The sequence below is a fragment of the Pseudophryne corroboree genome, chromosome 2 (assembly GCF_028390025.1).
Source record: "Pseudophryne corroboree isolate aPseCor3 chromosome 2, aPseCor3.hap2, whole genome shotgun sequence".
NCBI classification, from domain to species: domain Eukaryota; kingdom Metazoa; phylum Chordata; class Amphibia; order Anura; family Myobatrachidae; genus Pseudophryne; species Pseudophryne corroboree.
In genome coordinates, this window is record NC_086445.1 from 556,492,560 (window position 1) to 556,517,849 (window position 25,290).

At 45.8% G+C, this 25,290-nt stretch overlaps 1 protein-coding gene across 1 annotated transcript in view; it reads left to right on the forward strand.

Annotated features, from left to right (window-relative positions):
* The window catches only part of EPHA10 (EPH receptor A10), a 978,906-nt gene that overhangs the window by 872,746 nt on the left and 80,870 nt on the right, over positions 1-25,290 (forward strand). The window contains exons 11-12 of the mRNA XM_063954339.1: positions 12,944-13,129; positions 15,122-15,183. Of these exons, the coding sequence (XP_063810409.1) occupies positions 12,944-13,129; positions 15,122-15,183 (248 nt within the window). The remainder of the gene's footprint in view (positions 1-12,943; positions 13,130-15,121; positions 15,184-25,290) is intronic.

Here is a 25,290-nt window from a genome sequence, read left to right on the forward strand (position 1 = left end):
AATTAAGTATAAGTGTAAATATATATGAAAAACAACACTATGGGGTAAATGTATCAAAGATTTGAGATCCTATTGAGTGTGGTCGATGTTTTAAAGTGGCAATCATTTAAATGACACACAGGGATCTCACAGATGCGCGTTAGTAGCATGTTATAACATTTACCCCCATGATAACAGATAAAAGGATGCTACTTTAGCTTTATAAAATATTTTTTTAGAATGTTTCTTTGATGTTTAATATGTAAACCAAACCAAATTATATGATACTATCACAATATGGGGGAGATGTATCAAGCCTTGATGAGAGATAAGTGGAATATTACCCAAAGCAACCAATTAGCTTTTAACTGTAATTTCATAGATGGTGCTAAATAAGTCATAGTTACTGTGGAAGATGATTGAGTGCTTTGGGCAACTTCTCCACCTTATCTGTACCCAAAGTTTGACACAGCTCTCCCAATATATATATATATATATATATATATATATATATATATTGGGAGAGCTGTGTCAAGCTGTGTCAAGCTGTGTCATGTTCCACTGCACGTTTTTTATCTTATTATTTCATTCTTATTGTATTAAAAGATAACAGGCAAATGTTCAAGGTATGCAATCCAAGTCCAGATTAAGGACCACATAGGGCTGGGGCTAAAAATGTTCAAGGGCCTTTCATGAGAAGAAGAGGAGGTGTGAGCAATGCTGTGCATGGGTGGCCAGTGCCAGGGGTGTGGGATCAGTGCTGTGCATGTGTGGCCAATGCCAGGGGTGTGTGACCATTCCTGTGCATGTGTGGCCAATGCCAGGGGTGTGTGACCAGGGCTGTGCATGTGTGGCCAATGCCAGGGGTGTGTGACTAGTGCTGTGCATGTGTGGTCAATGTCAGGGGTGTGTGACTAGTGCTGTGGAGGTGTGAACAGTGCTGTGAGGGTGTGTGACCAGTGGTGTGTATGTGTGGCCAATGCTAGGGGTGTGTGACCAGTGCTGTGCATGTGTGGCCAATGTCAGGGGTGTGTGACCAGTGCTGTGCATGTGTGGCCAATTCCAGGGGTGTGTGACCAGTGCTGTGCATGTGTGGCCAATGCCAAGGGTGTGTGACCGGTGCTGTGCATGTGTGGCCAATGCCAGGGATGTGTGACCAGTACTGTGCATGTGTGGCCAATGCCAGGGGTGTGTGACCAGTACTGTGCATGTGTGGCCAATGCCAGGGGTGTGTGACCAGTGCTGTGCATGTGTGGCCAATGTCAGGGGTGTGTGACCAGTGGTGTGCATGTGTGGCCAATGCCAGGGGTGTGTGACCAGTGCTGTGCATGTGTGGCCAATGCCAGGGGTGTGTGACTAGTGCTGTGCATGTGTGGTCAATGTCAGGGGTGTGTGACTAGTGCTGTGGAGGTGTGAACAGTGCTGTGAGGGTGTGTGACGAGTGGTGTGTATGTGTGACCAGTGGTGTGTGGCCAATGCCAGGGGTGTGTGACCAGTGCTGTGCATGTGTGGCCAATGCCAGGGGTGTGTGACTAGTGCTGTGCATGTGTGGCCAATGCCAGGGGTGTGTGACTAGTGCTGTGCATGTGTGGTCAATGTCAGGGGTGTGTGACTAGTGCTGTGGAGGTGTGAACAGTGCTGTGAGGGTGTGTGACCAGTGGTGTGTATGTGTGACCAGTGGTGTGTGGCCAATGCCAGGGGTGTGTGACCAGTGCTGTGCATGTGTGGCCAATGTCAGGGGTGTGTGACCAGTGGTGTGCATGTGTGGCCAATGCCAGGGGTGTGTGACCAGTGCTGTGCATGTGTGGCCAATGCCAAGGGTGTGTGACCAGTGCTGTGCATGTGTGGCCAATGCCAGGGGTGTGTGACCAGTACTGTGCATGTGTGGCCAATGCCAGGGGTGTGTGACTAGTGCTGTGGAGGTGTGAACAGTGCTGTGAGGGTGTGTGACCAGTGGTGTGTATGTGTGGCCAATGCCAGGGGTGTGTGACCAGTGCTGTGCATGTGTGGCCAATGTCAGGGGTGTGTGACCAGTGGTGTGCATGTGTGGCCAATGCCAGGGGTGTGTGACCAGTGCTGTGCATGTGTGGCCAATGCCATGGGTGTGTGACAAGTGCTGTGCATGTGTGGCCAATGTCAGGGGTGTGTGACTAGTGTTGTGGAGGTGTGACTAGTGCTGTGAGAGTGTGACCAGTGTTGTGCATGTGTGGCCAATGCCAAGGGTGTTTGACCAGTGCCAAGCATGTATTGTCAATGTCAGGGGTGTGTGACTAGTGCTGTGGAGGTGTGAATAGTGCTGTGAGGGTGTGTGACCAGTGGTGTGCAATCGTGGCCAATGCCAGGGGTGTGTGACCAGTGCTGTGCATGTGTGGCCAATGCCAGGGGTGTGTGACCAGTGCTGTGCATGTGTGGCCAATGCCAAGGGTGTGTGACCAGTGCTGTGCATGTGTGGCCAATGCCAGGGGTGTGTGACCAGTACTGTGCATGTGTGGCCAATGCCAGGGGTGTGTGACTAGTGCTGTGGAGGTGTGAACAGTGCTGTGAGGGTGTGTGACCAGTGGTGTGTATGTGTGGCCAATGCCAGGGGTGTGTGACCAGTGCTGTGCATGTGTGCCAATGTCAGGGGTGTGTGACCAGTGGTGTGCATGTGTGGCCAATGCCAGGGGTGTGTGACCAGTGCTGTGCATGTGTGGCCAATGCCAGGGGTGTGTGACCAGTACTGTGCATGTGTGGCCAATGTCAGGGGTGTGTGACTAGTGCTGTGGAGGTGTGAATAGTGCTGTGAGGGTGTGTGACCAGTGGTGTGCAATCGTGGCCAATGCCAGGGGTGTGTGACCAGTGCTGTGCATGTGTGGCCAATGCCATGGGTGTGTGACAAGTGCTGTGCATGTGTGGCCAATGTCAGGGGTGTGTGACTAGTGTTGTGGAGGTGTGACTAGTGCTGTGAGAGTGTGACCAGTGTTGTGCATGTGTGGCCAATGCCAAGGGTGTTTGACCAGTGCCAAGCATGTATTGTCAATGCCAGTAGAGATGAGCGGGTTCGGTTTCTCTGAATCCGAACCCGCCAGAACTTCATGTTTTTTTTCACGGGTCCGAGCGACTCGGATCTTCCCGCCTTGCTCGGTTAACCCGAGCGCGCCCGAACGTCATCATGACGCTGTCGGATTCTCGCGAGGCTCGGATTCTATCGCGAGACTCGGATTCTATATAAGGAGCCGCGCGTCGCCGCCATTTTCACACGTGCATTGAGATTGATAGGGAGAGGACGTGGCTGGCGTCCTCTCCGTTTAGACACTTGATTTACTAATTTTGGGGAGCATTAGGAGTACTCAGTAGTGTACAGTGCAGAGTTTTGCTGATAGTGACCAGTGACCACCACTTTTATTTATAATCCGTTCTCTGCCTGAAAAAAGCGATACACAGCACACAGTGACTCAGTCACATACCATATCTGTGTGCACTGCTCAGGCTCAGGCCAGTGTGCTGCATCATCTATTATCTATATATAATATTATATATCTGTCTGACTGCTCAGCTCACACAGCTTATAATTGTGGGGGAGACTGGGGAGCACTACTGCAGTGCCAGTTATAGGTTATAGCAGGAGCCAGGAGTACATAATATATTATATAGTGAGTGACCACCAGACACACAGTGCAGTTTATTTAATATATCCGTTCTCTGCCTGAAAAAAGCGATACACACAGTGACTCAGTCAGTCACATACCATATCTGTGTGCACTGCTCAGGCTCAGGCCAGTGTGCTGCATCATCTATATATATTATATATCTGTCTGACTGCTCAGCTCACACAGCTTATAATTGTGGGGGAGACTGGGGAGCACTACTGCAGTGCCAGTTATAGGTTATAGCAGGAGCCAGGAGTACATAATATTATATTAAAATTAAACAGTGCACACTTTTGCTGCAGGAGTGCCACTGCCAGTGTGACTAGTGACCAGTGACCGTGACCACCAGTATATAATATTAGTAGTATACTATCTCTTTATCAACCAGTCTATATTAGCAGCAGACACAGTACAGTGCGGTAGTTCACGGCTGTGGCTACCTCTGTGTCGGCACTCGGCAGCCCGTCCATAATTGTATATACCACCTAACCGTGTTTTTTTTTTTCTTTCTTTATACATACATACTAGTTACGAGTATCCTATCTCTTTATCAACCAGTCTATATATTAGCAGCAGACACAGTACAGTGCGGTAGTTCACGGCTGTGGCTACCTCTGTGTCGGCACTCGGCAGCCCGTCCATAATTGTATATACCACCTAACCGTGGTTTTTTTTTCTTTCTTTATACATACATACTAGTTACGAGTATACTATCTCTTTATCAACCAGTCTATATTAGCAGCAGACACAGTACAGTGCGGTAGTTCACGGCTGTGGCTACCTCTGTGTCGGCACTCGGCAGCCCGTCCATAATTGTATATACCACCTAACCGTGGTTTTTTTTTCTTTCTTTATACATACATACTAGTTACGAGTATACTATCTCTTTATCAACCAGTCTATATATTAGCAGCAGACACAGTACAGTGCGGTAGTTCACGGCTGTGGCTACCTCTGTGTCGGCACTCGGCAGCCCGTCCATAATTGTATATACCACCTAACCGTGTTTTTTTTTTCTTTCTTTATACATACATACTAGTTACGAGTATACTATCTCTTTATCAACCAGTCTATATATTAGCAGCAGACACAGTACAGTGCGGTAGTTCACGGCTGTGGCTACCTCTGTGTCGGCACTCGGCAGCCCGTCCATAATTGTATACTAGTATCCAATCCATCCATCTCCATTGTTTACCTGAGGTGCCTTTTAGTTGTGCCTATTAAAATATGGAGAACAAAAATGTTGAGGTTCCAAAATTAGGGAAAGATCAAGATCCACTTCCACCTCGTGCTGAAGCTGCTGCCACTAGTCATGGCCGAGACGATGAAATGCCAGCAACGTCGTCTGCCAAGGCCGATGCCCAATGGCATAGTACAGAGCATGTCAAAACCAAAACACCAAATATCAGTAAAAAAAGGACTCCAAAACCTAAAATAAAATTGTCGGAGGAGAAGCGTAAACTTGCCAATATGCCATTTACCACACGGAGTGGCAAGGAACGGCTGAGGCCCTGGCCTATGTTTATGGCTAGTGGTTCAGCTTCACATGAGGATGGAAGCACTCAGCCTCTCGCTAGAAAACTGAAAAGACTCAAGCTGGCAAAAGCACCGCAAAGAACTGTGCGTTCTTTGAAATCCCAAATCCACAAGGAGAGTCCAATTGTGTCGGTTGCGATGCCTGACCTTCCCAACACTGGACGTGAAGAGCATGCGCCTTCCACCATTTGCACGCCCCCTGCAAGTGCTGGAAGGAGCACCCGCAGTCCAGTTCCTGATAGTCAGATTGAAGATGTCAGTGTTGAAGTACACCAGGATGAGGAGGATATGGGTGTTGCTGGCGCTGGGGAGGAAATTGACCAGGAGGATTCTGATGGTGAGGTGGTTTGTTTAAGTCAGGCACCCGGGGAGACACCTGTTGTCCGTGGGAGGAATATGGCCGTTGACATGCCAGGTGAAAATACCCAAAAAATCAGCTCTTCGGTGTGGAGGTATTTCACCAGAAATGCGGACAACAGGTGTCAAGCCGTGTGTTCCCTTTGTCAAGCTGTAATAAGTAGGGGTAAGGACGTTAACCACCTCGGAACATCCTCCCTTATACGTCACCTGCAGCGCATTCATAATAAGTCAGTGACAAGTTCAAAAACTTTGGGTGACAGCGGAAGCAGTCCACTGACCAGTAAATCCCTTCCTCTTGTAACCAAGCTCACGCAAACCACCCCACCAACTCCCTCAGTGTCAATTTCCTCCTTCCCCAGGAATGCCAATAGTCCTGCAGGCCATGTCACTGGCAAGTCTGACGAGTCCTCTCCTGCCTGGGATTCCTCCGATGCATCCTTGCGTGTAACGCCTACTGCTGCTGGCGCTGCTGTTGTTGCCGCTGGGAGTCGATGGTCATCCCAGAGGGGAAGTCGTAAGCCCACTTGTACTACTTCCAGTAAGCAATTGACTGTTCAACAGTCCTTTGCGAGGAAGATGAAATATCACAGCAGTCATCCTACTGCAAAGCGGATAACTGAGTCCTTGACAACTATGTTGGTGTTAGACGTGCGTCCGGTATCCGCCGTTAGTTCACAGGGAACTAGACAATTTATTGAGGCAGTGTGCCCCCGTTACCAAATACCATCTAGGTTCCACTTCTCTAGGCAGGCGATACCGAGAATGTACACGGACGTCAGAAAAAGACTCACCAGTCTCCTAAAAAATGCAGTTGTACCCAATGTCCACTTAACCACGGACATGTGGACAAGTGGAGCAGGGCAGGGTCAGGACTATATGACTGTGACAGCCCACTGGGTAGATGTATGGACTCCCGCCGCAAGAACAGCAGCGGCGGCACCAGTAGCAGCATCTCGCAAACGCCAACTCTTTCCTAGGCAGGCTACGCTTTGTATCACCGCTTTCCAGAATACGCACACAGCTGAAAACCTCTTACGGCAACTGAGGAAGATCATCGCGGAATGGCTTACCCCAATTGGACTCTCCTGTGGATTTGTGGCATCGGACAACGCCAGCAATATTGTGTGTGCATTAAATATGGGCAAATTCCAGCACGTCCCATGTTTTGCACATACCTTGAATTTGGTGGTGCAGAATTTTTTTAAAAACGACAGGGGCGTGCAAGAGATGCTGTCGGTGGCCAGAAAAATTGCGGGACACTTTCGGCGTACAGGCACCACGTACAGAAGACTGGAGCACCACCAAAAACTACTGAACCTGCCCTGCCATCATCTGAAGCAAGAAGTGGTAACGAGGTGGAATTCAACCCTCTATATGCTTCAGAGGTTGGAGGAGCAGCAAAAGGCCATTCAAGCCTATACAATTGAGCACGATATAGGAGATGGAATGCACCTGTCTCAAGTGCAGTGGAGAATGATTTCAACGTTGTGCAAGGTTCTGATGCCCTTTGAACTTGCCACACGTGAAGTCAGTTCAGACACTGCCAGCCTGAGTCCGGTCATTACCCTCATCAGGCTTTTGCAGAAGAAGCTGGAGGCATTGAAGAAGGAGCTAAAAGGGAGCGATTCCGCTAGGCATGTGGGACTTGTGGATGCAGCCCTTAATTCGCTTAACAAGGATTCACGGGTGGTCAATCTGTTGAAATCAGAGCACTACATTTTGGCCACCGTGCTCGATCCTAGATTTAAAGCCTACCTTGGATCTCTCTTTCCGGCAGACACAGGTCTGCTGGGGTTGAAAGACCTGCTGGTGACAAAATTGTCAAGTCAAGCGGAACGCGACCTGTCAACATCTCCTCCTTCACATTCTCCCGCAACTGGGGGTGCGAGGAAAAGGCTCAGAATTCCGAGCCCACCCGCTGGCGGTGATGCAGGGCAGTCTGGAGCGACTGCTGATGCTGACATCTGGTCCGGACTGAAGGACCTGACAACGATTACGGACATGTCGTCTACTGTCACTGCATATGATTCTCTCAACATTGATAGAATGGTGGAGGATTATATGAGTAACCGCATCCAAGTAGGCACGTCACACAGTCCGTACTTATACTGGCAGGAAAAAGAGGCAATTTGGAGGCCCTTGCACAAACTGACTTTATTCTACCTAAGTTGCCCTCCCACAAGTGTGTACTCCGAAAGAGTGTTTAGTGCCGCCGCTCACCTTGTCAGCAATCGGCGTACGAGGTTACATCCAGAAAATGTGGAGAAGATGATGTTCATTAAAATGAATTATAATCAATTCCTCCGCGGAGACATTGACCAGCAGCAATTGCCTCCACAAAGTACACAGGGAGCTGAGATGGTGGATTCCAGTGGGGACGAATTGATAATCTGTGAGGAGGGGGATGTACACGGTGATATATCGGAGGGTGAAGATGAGGTGGACATCTTGCCTCTGTAGAGCCAGTTTGTGCAAGGAGAGATTAATTGCTTCTTTTTTGGGGGGGGTCCAAACCAACCCGTCATATCAGTCACAGTCGTGTGGCAGACCCTGTCACTGAAATGATGGGTTGGTTAAAGTGTGCATGTCCTGTTTTGTTTATACAACATAAGGGTGGGTGGGAGGGCCCAAGGACAATTCCATCTTGCACCTCTTTTTTCTTTTCTTTTTCTTTGCATCATGTGCTGATTGGGGAGGGTTTTTTTGGAAGGGACATCCTGCGTGACACTGCAGTGCCACTCCTAGATGGGCCCGGTGTTTGTGTCGGCCACTAGGGTCGCTAATCTTACTCACACAGTCAGCTACCTCATTGCGCCTCTTTTTTTCTTTGCGTCATGTGCTGTTTGGGGAGGGTTTTTTGGAAGGGACATCCTGCGTGACACTGCAGTGCCACTCCTAGATGGGCCCGGTGTTTGTGTCGGCCACTAGGGTCGCTAATCTTACTCACACAGCTACCTCATTGCGCCTCTTTTTTTCTTTGCGTCATGTGCTGTTTGGGGAGGGTTTTTTGGAAGGGACATCCTGCGTGACACTGCAGTGCCACTCCTAGATGGGCCCGGTGTTTGTGTCAGCCACTAGGGTCGCTAATCTTACTCACACAGCTACCTCATTGCGCCTCTTTTTTTCTTTGCGTCATGTGCTGTTTGGGGAGGGTTTTTTGGAAGGGACATCCTGCGTGACACTGCAGTGCCACTCCTAGATGGGCCCGGTGTTTGTGTCGGCCACTAGGGTCGCTAATCTTACTCACACAGCTACCTCATTGCGCCTCTTTTTTTCTTTGCGTCATGTGCTGTTTGGGGAGGGTTTTTTGGAAGGGCCATCCTGCGTGACACTGCAGTGCCACTCCTAGATGGGCCCGGTGTTTGTGTCGGCCACTAGGGTCGCTAATCTTACTCACACAGCTACCTCATTGCGCCTCTTTTTTTCTTTGTGTCATGTGCTGTTTGGGGAGGGTTTTTTGGAAGGGCCATCCTGCGTGACACTGCAGTGCCACTCCTAGATGGGCCCGGTGTTTGTGTCGGCCACTAGGGTCGCTAATCTTACTCACACAGCTACCTCATTGCGCCTCTTTTTTTCTTTGCGTCATGTGCTGTTTGGGGAGGGTTTTTTGGAAGGGACATCCTGCGTGACACTGCTGTGCCACTCCTAGATGGGCCCGGTGTTTGTGTCGGCCACTAGGGTTGCTTATCTTACTCACACAGCGACCTCGGTGCAAATTTTAGGACTAAAAATAATATTGTGAGGTGTGAGGTATTCAGAATAGACTGAAAATGAGTGTAAATTATGGTTTTTGAGGTTAATAATACTTTGGGATCAAAATGACCCCCAAATTCTATGATTTAAGCTGTTTTTTAGTGTTTTTTGAAAAAAACACCCGAATCCAAAACACACCCGAATCCGACAAAAAAAATTCGGTGAGGTTTTGCCAAAACGCGTTCGAACCCAAAACACGGCCGCGGAACCGAACCCAAAACCAAAACACAAAACCCGAAAAATTTCAGGCGCTCATCTCTAAATGCCAGGGGTGTGTGACTAGTGCTGTGGAGGTGTGGACAGTGCTGTGAGGGTGTGACCATTCCTGTGCATGTGTGGCCAATGCCAGGCGTGTCTGACCAGTGCTGTGCATGTGTGGCCAATGCCAGGGGTGTGTGACCAGTGCTGTGCATGTGTGGCCAATGCCAGGTGTGTGTGACCAGTGCTGTGCATGTGTGGCCAATGCCAGGGGTGTGTGACCAGTACTGTGCATGTGTGGCCAATGCCAGGGGTGTGTGACCAGTACTGTGCATGTGTGGCCAATGTCAGGGGTGTGTGACTAGTGCTGTGCATGTGTGGCCAATGCCAGGTGTGTGTGACCAGTGCTGTGCATGTGTGGCCAATGCCAGGGGTGTGTGACCAGTACTGTGCATGTGTGGTCAATTCCAGGTGTGTGTGACCAGTGCTGTGCATGTGTGGCCTATGTCAGGAGTGTGTGACCAGTGCTGTGCATATGTGGCCAATGCCAGGTGTGTGTGACCAGTGCTGTGCATGTGTGCCCAATGTCAGTGGTGTGTGACTAGAGCTGTGGAGGTGTGAGCAGTTCTGTGAGGGTGTGACCAGTGCTGCGGAGGTGTGGCCAATGCCAGGGATGTGCGATCAGTGCAGTAAAGGTGTGTCCACGGCTGTGGAGGTATAACTAAAGCTGTGGAGGTGTGGCCAATGCCATGAGGGTGTGCACACCTTTATACTATCAGCCCCTATGTCTTCCTAAATATGTAAGAATACATAAATTGCATCATTTTGTGAGAAAAATAAAGATAAAATTTTAGCACTTCTGATATATGTCCGGTCGTGTGGCAGTTGGTGTCTGGTCATCATCAAATACATAAATAATTAATGCTGTGGTGTATAGTGTGTTGTATATACATCCTGTGTGTTAACATGTAAACATACAAATGTGACTATAGAGAGCATAAGAAGCTGTTAAGGTTTGATCTGTGCTCTTTTCGTTTTACTCATGGTTTGTGCAGTTTTATTGGTCTCATAAGTGTCCATCAGTGTGAGTTAGTGACTCTCATACTGTAACGTGATTGATTCAGACATGATAGTGACAATAAGGACACTGCAACTACTGTACTCATTAGTTTTACTAAGACTGAGAAAAGTGATGTTTCATGGGAAGTCTAAGTAATTGTGTAGGGTGTAGACCAAATAGGTATGTTGGTTTTATCTGTCATACTCATTATACAGTATATCTATGTTTTTGATTATACTTGGGTACATGTACAGTAATCTCAAGATGCAAACTTTATATATAACAGCTGGACCTGTAAAACAAATTTGTTTTATGTGTATTATCTTATTAGGCAAATGAGAGATACTGTATCAAAAATATTTTATATTAGAAATTATGACTGAAACCTAAGATGAGTTTTCAATGTTATAGCCACTTACCTGTATTTCCTGATGCATACATTGTATACAACACAATTATATCACTACATCATTACTGGAAATAGCAATATAACGTATACAATTGTAAGATAATTTAGAAGTCATTGACTTCTGTTCTGTCTATATGCAATGTGCATATCATTTTATCTAATACTGCTTAAAAATGTGGCTATGGGGCAGATGTACTAAGCCTTGGAGATTGATAAAGTGGTGAGAGATAAACTATCAGCCAATCAACTGCTGTCATTTTTCAAACACAGCCTGTAACATGGCAGATAGGAGCTGATTGGCTGGTACTTTATCTCTGTCCACTTTATCACTCTCCAAGGCTTAGTATACTGTATGTACTCATATATGAAGTAGTGATATTAAGGGTTGAATATGCCTGAGTCTGGATCAGATCTGTTTATGTTAGCTCTTGTTTATAGGTAGAAAGGGAATGTAGCAGTGCCAACCTAGGACACTCTGTACAATGCACACCTCCACTGTAAAAGTGAACACAAATGCTACCTTGCCATATAGTATGGTCGCGATGGTGATCCGAGACTACGCACACTTAGATCCTCGCTAATGCAACCCGGAGTTGTCTATCTCCTGCTGCATTTGCGCTTTAATGACACTGAATTGCCCAGCTGCTTACTTGCTGCTGTGCAATTCCTTGCAGTAATGAATCAGGCCCATATTACACAGCACTTTAGATAATATTTAGTTATTCATATCAGTACTTGTCCCAGTGGAGATTATAATCAATATTCCCGCATGTTCACACATTATAAGAATCATTTTTGTGCAAAGCCAATTAGACTATCACTATGCTTTTTTTGGTTGTGAAAACAGCATAAAAACATAGGGAGAACATACAAACTCTGCACAAATAGTGCCTAGATGGATATGGACCCCTGATTCCAGTGCTATGAGGCAGAGCTAACTATCCATTCATACATACCACAATTCCCTTGCATGCGTGGTCATCTTAAACTGTACTTAGAAATTTCTGTGTTTTCCTGGAATTAATTCCATCCAGTTATTCCCCCCTGAATGTGTGTGATCAGCTTGACCGAGGATCCTGGCACATTGCCCACAATTCATGGGCCTTTAAGGAAAGGTGGGCTGTGCTGGGGGCATCTGTTCCCTGGGCTGGTGTCTACAGAGCTTTTGGGTGGCAGATAGAGAATGCTAACCGGCTGCTTTTATTATAAATGAAATACAATCAGAGCGGTCACGCAGCATTCTCTATCTGCCTCCTGACCTGCAGCCAGAAAGTGAATGGCTGTCAGCTTTCTGAATGGTATTATTGGAGCCATCCACCATTCAGAGTGCCGCGCACAGTGTGCCGCGCACAGAGTGCCACTCACAGTATGGAAGCATGTGGAGAGACAACACGGGACAACAGGAGCGGTAAGTTATGACTTTTTTTTTAAATATATATATTTTTATTTTTTTTCCTGTTAATGGTTATGTAGTGGCCACAGGGCAATGCTTTGCCCAGGGACTACAATGCCATTAAGAAGGCCCTGTCCTGACACTCAGGGTTTGGGTCAAGTAGTAAGATCTCAGTGTATCAGGAAACCTTCACTGACTATCGTCTTCTCATTTTTATTTTTTCTGCTCATATTTGTCTGCAGAATTGTATCCCATTGTAGTAGTAAACCATATGTGCTGGCTTTCTACTTATATATTTTCCATAAAATTTCTGGTGTCGGTACATTGTGAGTGTTTGTGTCATCCATGCAGCATATATGCAGGTGTCCATGGAACACTATGCCCTATTTTGTACATACTGTACAGTATGTAGGCACTTAGAATACCTTTCCAACCAGCCAAAGCTCCAAGCATTTTATTTCATGGGGCTGCCTAAATTACGTTTTACTCTTTCATATCCAAAATGTAATTACTTTTTCTTAAATCATATAGTTTCATTTAATTTGTGTAATTTTAAGCACCGTTAAATTCTTTACATAATTTGCATGATACATGCCACTTAAGAATATTATCGTTTTGTCTTTCAGGGGAATATGGCGAAATTTGCAGGGGTTGCTTGAAGCTTCCAAGTAAGAGAGAGCTTCCAGTTGCCATACAAACACTGCGGGCTGGCTGTTCAGACAAACAGAAGCGCTCGTTTTTGGCAGAGGCAAGCATCATGGGACAGTTTGACCATCCCAACATCATACGTCTAGAAGGAGTCATCACCAGAGGTAGGAATAAAAAACACATCCCCTACTGTATGTATTTACTGAGTCATATATTTACTTTCATTATTTCATTTCTACACCACATTTTAAATTGAAAATATATTGGCATACAGTAATACCTAAAAGCAACTGTGTGGCTAAAATTAAACTTTGTTTCCAAAATGTTATGTCTAATACATAATAACATAGTAACATAGTATTTGAGGTTGAATAGAGGCAAATAGCCCATCATGTTCAACCTGTTTTAAATTGTGATGATTCTACATACTTGCTAAATAATGTTTTATGACTAGCTAGCTACATAACTCATGTTACCCCCGAGTTAACCACGTTGATATTTTAAGTATTATGACCTTGGATAGCTTTTTCATTCAGAAATGTATCCATTCCTTTTTTAAATCCAATTACAGAGTCCGCCATTACCACCTTCCCTGGCAGGGAATTCCACATCCTGATTGCCCTAACAGTGAAGAACCCTTTCCTCCGTTGCATTCTGAACTTTCTCTCTTCCAGCCGCAGGGAGTGCCCACGTGTCCTAAACTGTGTTCTTTTAATAAATAATTCCTCTGATAACTCTTTGTGATATCCCTTTACATATTTGAAGATATTAATAATATCTCCTCTTAGGCGCTTCTTTTCTAGTGTATACATATTCAGCCTAGTAAGTCTTTCCTTATAGTCCAGTCCTTCTAGGCCTTTAATCAATTTAGTAGCTCGCCTTTGAACACTTTTGAGTTCACTGATGTCTTTTTTATACAATGGTGCCCAAAACAGAACACAATATTCCAGGTGCAGACGCACCAATGCCTTATACAGCGGCATGATTACATCCGAGTCCCTTGTCTCAATTCCCCTTTTTATGCACGCTCGCACCTTACTTGCCTTCTATACTGCGATTCTCGTGTCTCTTGCACAGTTTATACACCTCAGCATATATTTTTCTTTTGTGACAAATGTCTCCATTTGTTTGCTACAGTTCATTATAATACATAGTACACAGGGCTGGACTGCCCATCGGGTCGATGACCTGATGGGCCAGTCCAGTCATGCAGAGAGACCATGGCTGGCTGAGCACTCTGCTCGGCTGCCTGGCTCACACAGACAGGGGCTGGCCGGGCAGCTGCTCATCCCAGATTTTGTTCAACATACAGAGACATGTGAGCATTCCACAAGGTCAGGCCCCCCGTAACTTACAGCATTTCCCATTTTCATGCCAGACTGCCCCAGTCCATTCCTGAGAGTACAAACTGAATTTCTGTAATGTTGATTCCTTGTATTTAATGAGCCTATTCATCATCGGTGGCCAAATGGCTGAGGATAATTAAGTATCCAACTCACTGCGTGTTGTGGCGGTGGATTCTTAATTGCGGGAGCAATTCAGCATTGCACTAGTGCATACCTCCCAACATGACCCTCTCCGGGAGGGACAAAATGCTCTGCTTCTGGACTTTTCTCTTAATTTATGATTGCCAGCACCTGTGCTGAACAGGTTCATGGATAAGAAAGGTGTTCAGCACAGGTGACGGCAATCATAAATTAAGAGGGAAGCCCAGGAGCAGAGCATTCTGTCCCTCCTGGAGAGGGTCATGTTGGGAGGTATGCCAGTGTGGGGACAGCTGCTCTGAAAAGCAGTGATACTTATCGGTACTGGGTCTGCACAGTGCACATGCTTGACCTGCAATCACGTTTGAGCACAGGCCCAAGGTCATTTACTGATAAAGAGGTGGAGGAATACACTCGGATCCCTTTTTGCAACAACCTCCTTCCCATAGGAAAGAGTAGGACTCCGGGAATCAGCACCGTCTGTAGATGGCATTGATTCTCACAAGCAAACTCTGAAAACTTTCATTTTTTCTGATTATTAGGTGGCTTCAAAAAATGAATGGTCCCTTTGCAAAAAACAGGCAGAAATTAGCATTTCTGCATGTCTAACGGACCCATTTGTGATGCTAAATATACCACTAAAACTCTTAATAATGTCTTTCTATTTTACAGGCAATACAATGATGACAATAATGGAATATATGGGCAACGGAGTGCTAGATTCATTTTTGAGGGTATGTAAATAATCTTTCCCCCACAAGAAAGCAATGGTTCATGTAATATCTACAGACTCATTCTTTGACTCATTATTTGAAATGTATTAAATTTTAAATATGTACATGGTTAGCTTAATATCTGATCCCATTTACAGATTGCTATAGATCTTGAGGTGTAACGTGTTGTTTTTCATCCTGTGAAATTATTACGTTTGTACAGTACTTTCTATAAATTTAAATCTTTTAAAAAAAGAGAAACCATCTGAAAAATATTTTCCTTTTTTACAAGTATCTCATGTAAGTTTCACTATTTACCCACAAGCGAAGAGGCGGAAAACATCCACATTAGATTAGGTCTCAAATACTGGTGAAATAATAAACTTAGATATTTGATTGCCAAAATTTCCTCATAAAACCCAAACAGTAATTGCTTTTAGCTCAATAATAAAATAAAGTAAGCCATTATTATTAATTACTGTTGTTATTATTATGATTGATTTGTAAGACCCACAGTGCTATATAGTGCCAGACAATGGGGAAAGCAGGACATACTGTAGTGTTTAACGTTTTAAAGTCTGTAGAAAGTCTGGGCATGTGAGTTAGGGAATTATATTAGTAGGTAGCTGCAGAGTGGGGAAGACTTGTAGGTGGGAGCGAGAGGCAATCTGCAGTTCAGAGGGTAAGTACATGGTCACAAATACTTTGTTGGGTTGAAGAAAATTACCTGTATAGGGAAAACAATGGTACATGATAGTCCTGCACTAGACTTTAAGGGGTAAATTTACTAAGATAGGAGTTTTTTTTTAGAACTGGTGATGTTGCTCATAGCAACCAATCAGATTCTACTTAACATTTATCTAGCTGCTTCTAGAAGATAATAGAAAGAATCTGATTGGTTGTTATGGGCAACATCACCAGTTCTGAAAAAGTCCCACCTTAGTAAGTTTCCTCCCAAATACTGTAGCGTGCACATCCTGAACACCATAGTGCTGTACAATCTACAATCCACTGCTGCTTCCAGTGAGAAGCATACTGTAGTCCATATACTGTACTTTGTACAAGTCACTGCCTCATACTTACTGTAGCTAGTGGATGGATCATTATGTGTATAATATTGTCTTGCTTATAGTAGTGATGTGCACCTGAAATTTTTCGGGTTTTGTGTAGAGATGAGCGGGTTCGGTTCTTTGGAATCCGAACCCCCCCGAACTTCAGCCTTTTTACATGGGTCCGAGGCAGACTCGGATCTTCCCGCCTTGCTCGGTTAACCCGAGCGCGCCCGAACATCATCATCCCGCTGTCGGATTCTCGCGAGGCTCGTATTCTATCGCGAGACTCGGATTCTATATAAGGAGCCGCGCGTCGCCGCCATTTTCACACGTGCATTGAGATTGATAGGGAGAGGACGTGGCTGGCGTCCTCTCCGTTAGAATAGATAGAGACACTTGAGTTGATTTACTACTAACTTAGTAATTTGGGGGAGCATTAGGAGTACTCAGAGTGCAGAGTTTTGCTGATAGTTACTAGTGACCACCACCAGTTTTATTTATTATTTAATATAATCCGTTCTCTGCCTGAAAAAAAATTATACACAGTCACATACCATATCTGTGCTCAGCCTCAGTGTGCTGCATGATAATATCATCTATGTATATCTGACTGTGCTGAGTGCTCACTGCTCACACAGCTGAATTTTGGGGGAGACTGGGGTGCAGTTATAGCAGGAGTACAGTGCACACTTTTGCTGCCAGTGTGACTGACCAGTGACCACCAGTATATTGTCTGCCTGAAAAAGTTAAACACTCCTGTGGTGTTTTTTTTTTTTTATTCTATAAACACATTCTGCTGACAGTGTCCAGCAGGTCCGTCATTCATTATATTATATAAATATTTACCTGCAGTAGTGTTATATTTTTTTTGTTCATCTCTATCATCTTTATCATCTCTATATTAGCAGACGCAGTACGGTAGTCCACGGCTGTGGCTACCTCTGTGTCGTCAGTGCTCGTCCATAATTGTATACCTACCTGTGGTGGGGTTTATTTTTCTATCTTCTTCATACTAGTAGTTTAGGAGTCTGCTGACAGTGTCCAGCAGGTCCGTCATTATATTATATATACCTGCAGTAGTGATATATATATATTTTTTATATCATTATCATCTCTATACTAGCAGACGCAGTACGGTAGTCCACGGCTGTAGCTACCTCTGTGTCGTCAGTGCTCGTCCATAATTGTATACCTACCTGTGGTGGGGTTTTTTTTTCTATCTTCTTCATACTAGTAGTTTAGGAGTCTGCTGACAGTGTCCAGCAGGTCCGTCATTATATTATATATACCTGCAGTAGTGATATATATATATTTTTTATATCATTATCATCTCTATACTAGCAGACGCAGTACGGTAGTCCACGGCTGTAGCTACCTCTGTGTCGTCAGTGCTCGTCCATAATTGTATACCTACCTGTGGTGGGGTTTTTTTTTCTATCTTCTTCATACTAGTAGTTTAGGAGTCTGCTGACAGTGTCCAGTAGGTCCGTCATTATATTATATATACCTGCAGTAGTGATATATATATATTTTTTATATCATTATCATCTCTATACTAGCAGACGCAGTACGGTAGTCCACGGCTGTAGCTACCTCTGTGTCGTCAGTGCTCGTCCATAATTGTATACCTACCTGTGGTGGGGTTTATTTTTCTATCTTCTTCATACTATTAGTTTAGGAGTCTGCTGACAGTGTCCAGCAGGTCCGTCATTATATTATATATACCTGCAGTAGTGATATATATATATTTTTTATATCATTATCATCTCTATACTAGCAGACGCAGTACGGTAGTCCACGGCTGTAGCTACCTCTGTGTCGTCAGTGCTCGTCCATAATTGTATACCTACCTGTGGTGGGTTTTTTTTTTCTATCTTCTTCATACTAGTAGTTTAGGAGTCTGCTGACAGTGTCCAGCAGGTCCGTCATTATATTATATATACCTGCAGTAGTGATATATATATATTTTTTATATCATTATCATCTCTATACTAGCAGATGCAGTACGGTAGTCCACGGCTGTAGCTACCTCTGTGTCATCAGTGCTCGTCCATTTTTGTATACCTACCTGTGGTGGGGTTTTTTTTTTTCTATCTTCTTCATACTAGTAGTTTAGGAGTCTGCTGACAGTGTCCAGCAGGTCCGTCATTATATTATATATACCTGCAGTAGTGATATATATATATTTTTTATATCATTATCATCTCTATACTAGCAGACGCAGTACGGTAGTCCACGGCTGTAGCTACCTCTGTGTCGTCAGTGCTCGTCCATAATTGTATACCTACCTGTGGTGGGGTTTATTTTTCTATCTTCTTCATACTAGTAGTTTAGGAGTCTGCTGACAGTGTCCAGCAGGTCCGTCATTATATTATATATACCTGCAGTAGTGATATATATATATTTTTTATATCATTATCATCTCTATCCTAGCAGACGCAGTACGGTAGTCCACGGCTGTAGCTACCTCTGTGTCGTCAGTGCTCGTCCATAATTGTATACCTACCTGTGGTGGGGTTTTTTTTTCTATCTTCTTCATACTAGTAGTTTAGGAGTCTGCTGACAGTGTCCAGCAGGTCCGTCATTATATTATATATACCTGCAGTAGTGATATATATATATTTTATATCATTATCATCTCTATACTAGCAGACGCAGTACGGTAGTCCACGGCTGTAGCTACCTCTGTGTCGTCAGTGCTCGTCCATAATTGTATACCTACCTGTGGTGGGGTTTATTTTTCTATCTTCTTCATACTAGTAGTTTAGGAGTCTGCTGACAGTGTCCAGCAGGTCCGTCATTATATTATATATACCTGCAGTAGTGATATATATATATATATATTATATCATTATCATCTCTATACTAGCAGACGCAGTACGGTAGTCCACGGCTGTAGCTACCTCTGTGTCGTCAGCCACTCGTCATCCATAAGTATACTAGTATCCATCCATCTCCATTGTTTACATGCGGTGCCTTTTAGTTGTGCCTATTAAAATATGGAGAACAAAAATGTTGAGGTTCCAAAAATAGGGAAAGATCAAGATCCACTTCCACCTCGTGCTGAAGCTGCTGCCACTAGTCATGGCCGAGACGATGAAATTCCATCAACGTCGTCTGCCAAGGCCGATGCCCAATGTCATAGTACAGAGCATGTAAAATCCAAAACACAAAATATCAGTAAATAAAGGACTCAAAAATCTAAAATAAAATCGTCGGAGGAGAAGCGTAAACTTGCCAATATGCCATTTACCACACGGAGTGGCAAGGAACGGCTGAGGCCCTGGCCTATGTTCATGGCTAGTGGTTCAGCTTCACATGAGGATGGAAGCACTCAGCCTCTCGCTAGAAAAATGAAAAGACTTAAGCTGGCAAAAGCACAGCAAAGAACTGTGCGTTCTTCGAAATCACAAATCCACAAGGAGAGTCCAATTGTGTCGGTTGCGATGCCTGACCTTCCCAACACTGGACGTGAAGAGCATGCGCCTTCCACCATTTGCACGTCCCCTGCAAGTGCTGGAAGGAGCACCCGCAGTCCAGTTCCTGATAGTCAGATTGAAGATGTCAGTGTTGAAGTACACCAGGATGAGGAGGATATGGGTGTTGCTGGCACTGGGGAGGAAATTAACAAGGAGGATTCTGATGGTGAGGTGGTTTGTTTAAGTCAGGCACCCGGGGAGACACCTGTTGTCCGTGGGAGGAATATGGCCATTGACATGCCTGGTGAAAATACCAAAAAAATCAGCTCTTCGGTGTGGAAGTATTTCAACAGAAATGCGGACAACAGGTGTCAAGCCGTGTGTTGCCTTTGTCAAGCTGTAATAAGTAGGGGTAAGGACGTTAACCACCTCGGAACATCCTCCCTTATACGTCACCTGCAGCGCATTCATCATAAGTCAGTGACAAGTTCAAAAACTTTGGGCGACAGCAGAAGCAGTCCACTGACCAGTAAATCCCTTCCTCTTGTAACCAAGCTCACGCAAACCACCCCACCAACTCCCTCAGTGTCAATTTCCTCCTTACCCAGGAATGCCAATAGTCCTGCAGGCCATGTCACAGGCAATTCTGACGAGTCATCTCCTGCCTGGGATTCCTCCGATGCATCCTTGCGTGTAATGCCTACTGCTGCTGGCGCTGCTGTTGTTGCTGCTGGGAGTCGATGGCCATCCCAGAGGGGAAGTCGTAAGACGACTTTTACTACTTCCACCAAGCAATTGACTGTCCAACAGTCCTTTGCGAGGAAGATGAAATATCACAGCAGTCATCCTGCTGCAAAGCGGATAACTGAGGCCTTGGCATCCTGGGCGGTGAGAAACATGGTTCCGGTATCCATCATTACTGCAGAGCCAACTATAGACTTGTTGGAGGTACTGTGTCCCCGGTACCAAATACCATCTAGGTTCCATTTCTCTAGGCAGGCGATACCGAAAATGTACACAGACCTCAGAAAAAGACTCACCAGTGTCCTAAAAAATGCAGTTGTACCCAATGTCCACTTAACCACGGACATGTGGACAAGTGGAGCAGGGCAGACTCAAGACTATATGACTGTGACAGCCCACTGGGTAGATGTATTGACTCCCGCCGCAGGAACAGCAGCGGCGGCACCAGTAGCAGCATCTCGCAAACGCCAACTCTTTCCTAGGCAGGCTACGCTTTGTATCACCGCTTTCCAGAATACGCACACAGCTGAAAACCTCTTACGGCAACTGAGGAAGATCATCGCAGAATGGCTTACCCCAATTGGACTCTCCTGTGGATTTGTGGCATCGGACAACGCCAGCAATATTGTGTGTGCATTAAATCTGGGCAAATTCCAGCACGTCCCATGTTTTGCACATACCTTGAATTTGGTGGTGCAGAATTATTTAAAAAACGACAGGGGTGTGCAAGAGATGCTGTCGGTGGCCAGAAGAATTGCGGGACACTTTCGGCGTACAGGCACCACGTACAGAAGACTGGAGCAACACCAAAAACGCATGTACCTGCCCTGCCATCATCTGAAGCAAGAAGTGGTAACGAGGTGGAATTCAACCCTCTATATGCTTCAGAGGTTGGAGGAGCAGCAAAAGGCCATTCAAGCCTATACAACTGACCACGATATAGGAGGTGGAATGCTCCTGTCTCAAGCGCAGTGGAGAATGATTTCAACTTTGTGCAAGGTTCTGCAACCTTTTGAACTTGCCACACGTGAAGTCAGTTCAGACACTGCCAGCCTGAGTCAGGTCATTCCCCTCATTAGGCTTTTGCAGAAGAAGCTGGAGACATTGAAGGAGGAGCTAACACTGAGCGATTCCGCTAGGCATGTGGGACTTGTGGATGGAGCCCTTAATTCGCTTAACAAGGATTCACAGGTGGTCAATCTGTTGAAATCAGAGCACTACATTTTGGCCACCGTGCTCGATCCTAGATTTAAAACCTACCTTGGATCTCTCTTTCCGGCAGACACAAGTCTGCAGGGGTTCAAAGAACGCATTTTGGCAAAACCTCACCGAATTTTTTTTGTCGGATTTGGGTGTGTTTTGGATTCGGGTGTTTTTTTTTCAAAAAACCCTAAAAAACAGCTTAAATCATAGAATTTGGGGGTCATTTTGATCCCAAAGTATTATTAACCTCAATAACCATAATTTCCACTCATTTTCAGTCTATTCTGAACACCTCACACCTCGCAATATTATTTTTAGTCCTAAAATTTGCACCGAGGTCGCTGGATGACTAAACTCAGCGACCCAAGTGGCCGACACAAACACCTGGCCCATCTAGGAGTGGCACTGCAGTGTCACGCAAGATGGCCCTTCAAAAAAATACTCCACAAACAGCACATGACGCAAAGAAAAATGAAAGAAAAAAGAGGTGCAAGATGGAATTGTCCTTGGGCCCTCCCACCCACCCTTATGTTGTAAAAACAGGACATGCACACTTTAACGAACCCATCATTTCAGCGACAGGGTCTGCCACACGACTGTGACTGAAATGACTGGTTGGTTTGGGCCCCCACCAAAAAAGAAGCAATCAATCTCTCCTTGCACAAACTGGCTCTACGGAGGCAAGATGTCCACCTCATCATCATCGTCCGATTCATCACCCCTTTCACTGTGTACATCCCCCTCCTCACAGATTATTAATTCGTCCCCACTGGAATCCACCATCTCAGGTCCTCGTGTACTTTCTGGAGGCAATTGCTGCTGGTGAATGTCTCCATGGAGGAATTGATTATAATTCATTTTAATGAACATCATCTTCTCCACATTTTCTGGAAGTAACCTCGTACGCCGATTGCTGACAAGGTGAGCGGCGGCACTAAACACTCTTTCGGAGTACACACTGGAGGGAGGGCAACTTAGGTAGAATAAAGCCAGTTTGTGCAAGGGCCTCCAAATTGCCTCTTTTTCCTGCCAGTATACGTACGGACTGTCTGACGTGCCTACTTGGATGCGGTCACTCATATAATCCTCCACCATTCTTTCAATGGTGAGAGAATCATATGCAGTGACAGTAGACGACTTGTCAGTAATCGTTGGCAGGTCCTTCAGTCCGGACCAGATGTCAGCATCAGCAGTCGCTCCAGACTGCCCTGCATCACCGCCAGCGGGTGGGCTCGGAGTTCGTAGCCTTTTCCTCGCACCCCCAGTTGCGGGAGAATGTGAAGGAGGAGATGTTGACGGGTCGCGTTCCGCTTGACTTGACAATTTTGTCACCAGCAGGTCTTTGAACCTCTGCAGACTTGTGTCTGCCGTAAAGAGAGATCCAAGGTAGGTTTTAAATCTAGGATCGAGCACGGTGGCCAAAATGTAGTGCTCTGATTTCAACAGATTGACCACACGTGAATCCAGGTTAAGAGAATGAAGGGCTCCATCTACAAGTCCCACATGCCTAGCGGAATCGCTCTGTTTTAGCTCCTCCTTCAATGCCTCCAGCTTCTTCTGCAAAAGCCTGATGAGGGGAATGACCTGACTCAGGCTGGCAGTGTCTGAACTGACTTCACGTGTGGCAAGTTCAAAAGGTTGCAGAACCTTGCACAACGTTGAAATCATTCTCCACTGCGCTTGAGACAGGTGCATTCCACCTCCTTTGCCTATATCATGGCCAGATGTATAGGCTTGAATGGCCTTTTGCTGCTCCTCCATCCTCTGAAGCATATAGAGGGTTGAATTCCACCTCGTTACCACCTCTTGCTTCAGATGATGGCAGTGCAGGTTCAGGTGTTTTTGGTGGTGCTCCAGTCTTCTGTACGCGGTGCCTGTACGCCGAAAGTGGCCCGCAATTCTTCTGGCCACCGACAGCATCTCTTGCACGCCCCTGTCGTTTTTTAAATAATTCTGCACCACCAAATTCAAGGTATGTGCAAAACATGGGACGTGCTGGAATTTGCCCAGATGTAATGCACTCACAATATTGCTGGCATTGTCCGATGTCACAAATCCCCAGGAGAGTCCAATTGGGGTAAGCCATTCTGCGATGATCTTCCTCAGTTGCCGTAAGAGGTTTTCAGCTGTGTGCCTATTCTGGAATGCGGTGATACAAAGCGTAGCCTGCCTAGGAACGAGTTGGCGTTTGCGAGATGCTGCTACTGGTGCCGCCGCTGCTGTTCTTGCAGCGGGAGGCAATACATCTACCCAGTGGGCTGTCACAGTCATGTAGTCCTGAGTCTGCCCTGCTCCACTTGTCCACATGTCCGTGGTTAAGTGGACATTGGGTACAACTGCATTTTTTAGGACACAGGTGAGTCTTTTTCTGACATCCGTGTACATTCTCGGTATCGCCTGCCTAGAGCAGTGGAACCTAGATGGTATTTTGTAACGGGGGCACACTACCTCAAGAAATTGTCTAGTTCCCTGTGAACTGACGGCGGATACCGGACGCACGTCTAACACCAACATAGTTGTCAAGGCCTCAGTTATCCGCTTTGCAACAGGATGACTGCTGTGATATTTCATCTTCCTCGCAAAGGACTGTTGGACAGTCAATTGCTTACTGGAAGTAGTACAAGTGGTCTTCCGACTTCCCCTCTGGGATGACGATCGACTCCCAGCAGCAACAACAGCAGCGCCAGCAGCAGTAGGCGTTACACTCAAGGATGCATCGGAGGAATCCCAGGCAGGAGAGGACTCGCCAGACTTGCCAGTGACATGGCCTGCAGGACTATTGGCTTTCCTGGGTAAGGAGGAAATTGACACTGAGGGAGTTGGTGGTGTGGTTTGCGCGAGCTTGGTTACAAGAGGAAGGGATTTACTGGTCAGTGGACTGCTTCCGCTGTCGCCCAAAGTTTTTGAACTTGTCACTGACTTATTATGAATGCGCTGCAGGTGACGTATAAGGGAGGATGTTCCGAGGTGCTTAACGTCCTTACCCCTACTTATTACAGCTTGACAAAGGCAACACACGGCTTGACACTTGTTGTCCGCATTTCTGTTGAAATACTTCCACACTGAAGAGCTGATTTTTTTGGTATTTTCACCAGGCATGTCAATGGCCATATTCCTCCCACGGACAACAGGTGTCTCCCCGGGTGCCTGACTTAAACAAACCACCTCACCATCAGAATCCTCCTTGTCAATTTCCTCCCCAGCGCCAGCAACACCCATATCCTCATCCTGGTGTACTTCAACACTGACATCTTCAATTTCACTTTCAGGAACTGGACTGCGGGTGCTCCTTTCAACACTTGCAGGGGGCGTGCAAATGGTGGAAGGCGCAAGCTCTTCCCGTCCAGTGTTGGGAAGGTCAGGCATCGCAACCGACACAATTGGACTCTCCTTTGGGATTTGTGATTTCGAAGAACGCACAGTTCTTTGCTGTGCTTTTGCCGCAAGTCTTTTCTTTTTTCTAGCGAGAGGATGAGTGCTTCCATCCTCATGTGAAGCTGAACCACTAGCCATGAACATAGGCCAGGGCCTCAGCCGTTCCTTGCCACTCCGTGTCGTAAATGGCATATTGGCAAGTTTACGCTTCTCCTCAGACGCTTTTAATTTTGATTTTTGGGTCATTTTTTTACTGATCTTTTGTGTTTTGGATTTTACATGCTCTGTACTATGACATTGGGCATCGGCCTTGGCAGACGACGTTGATGGCATTT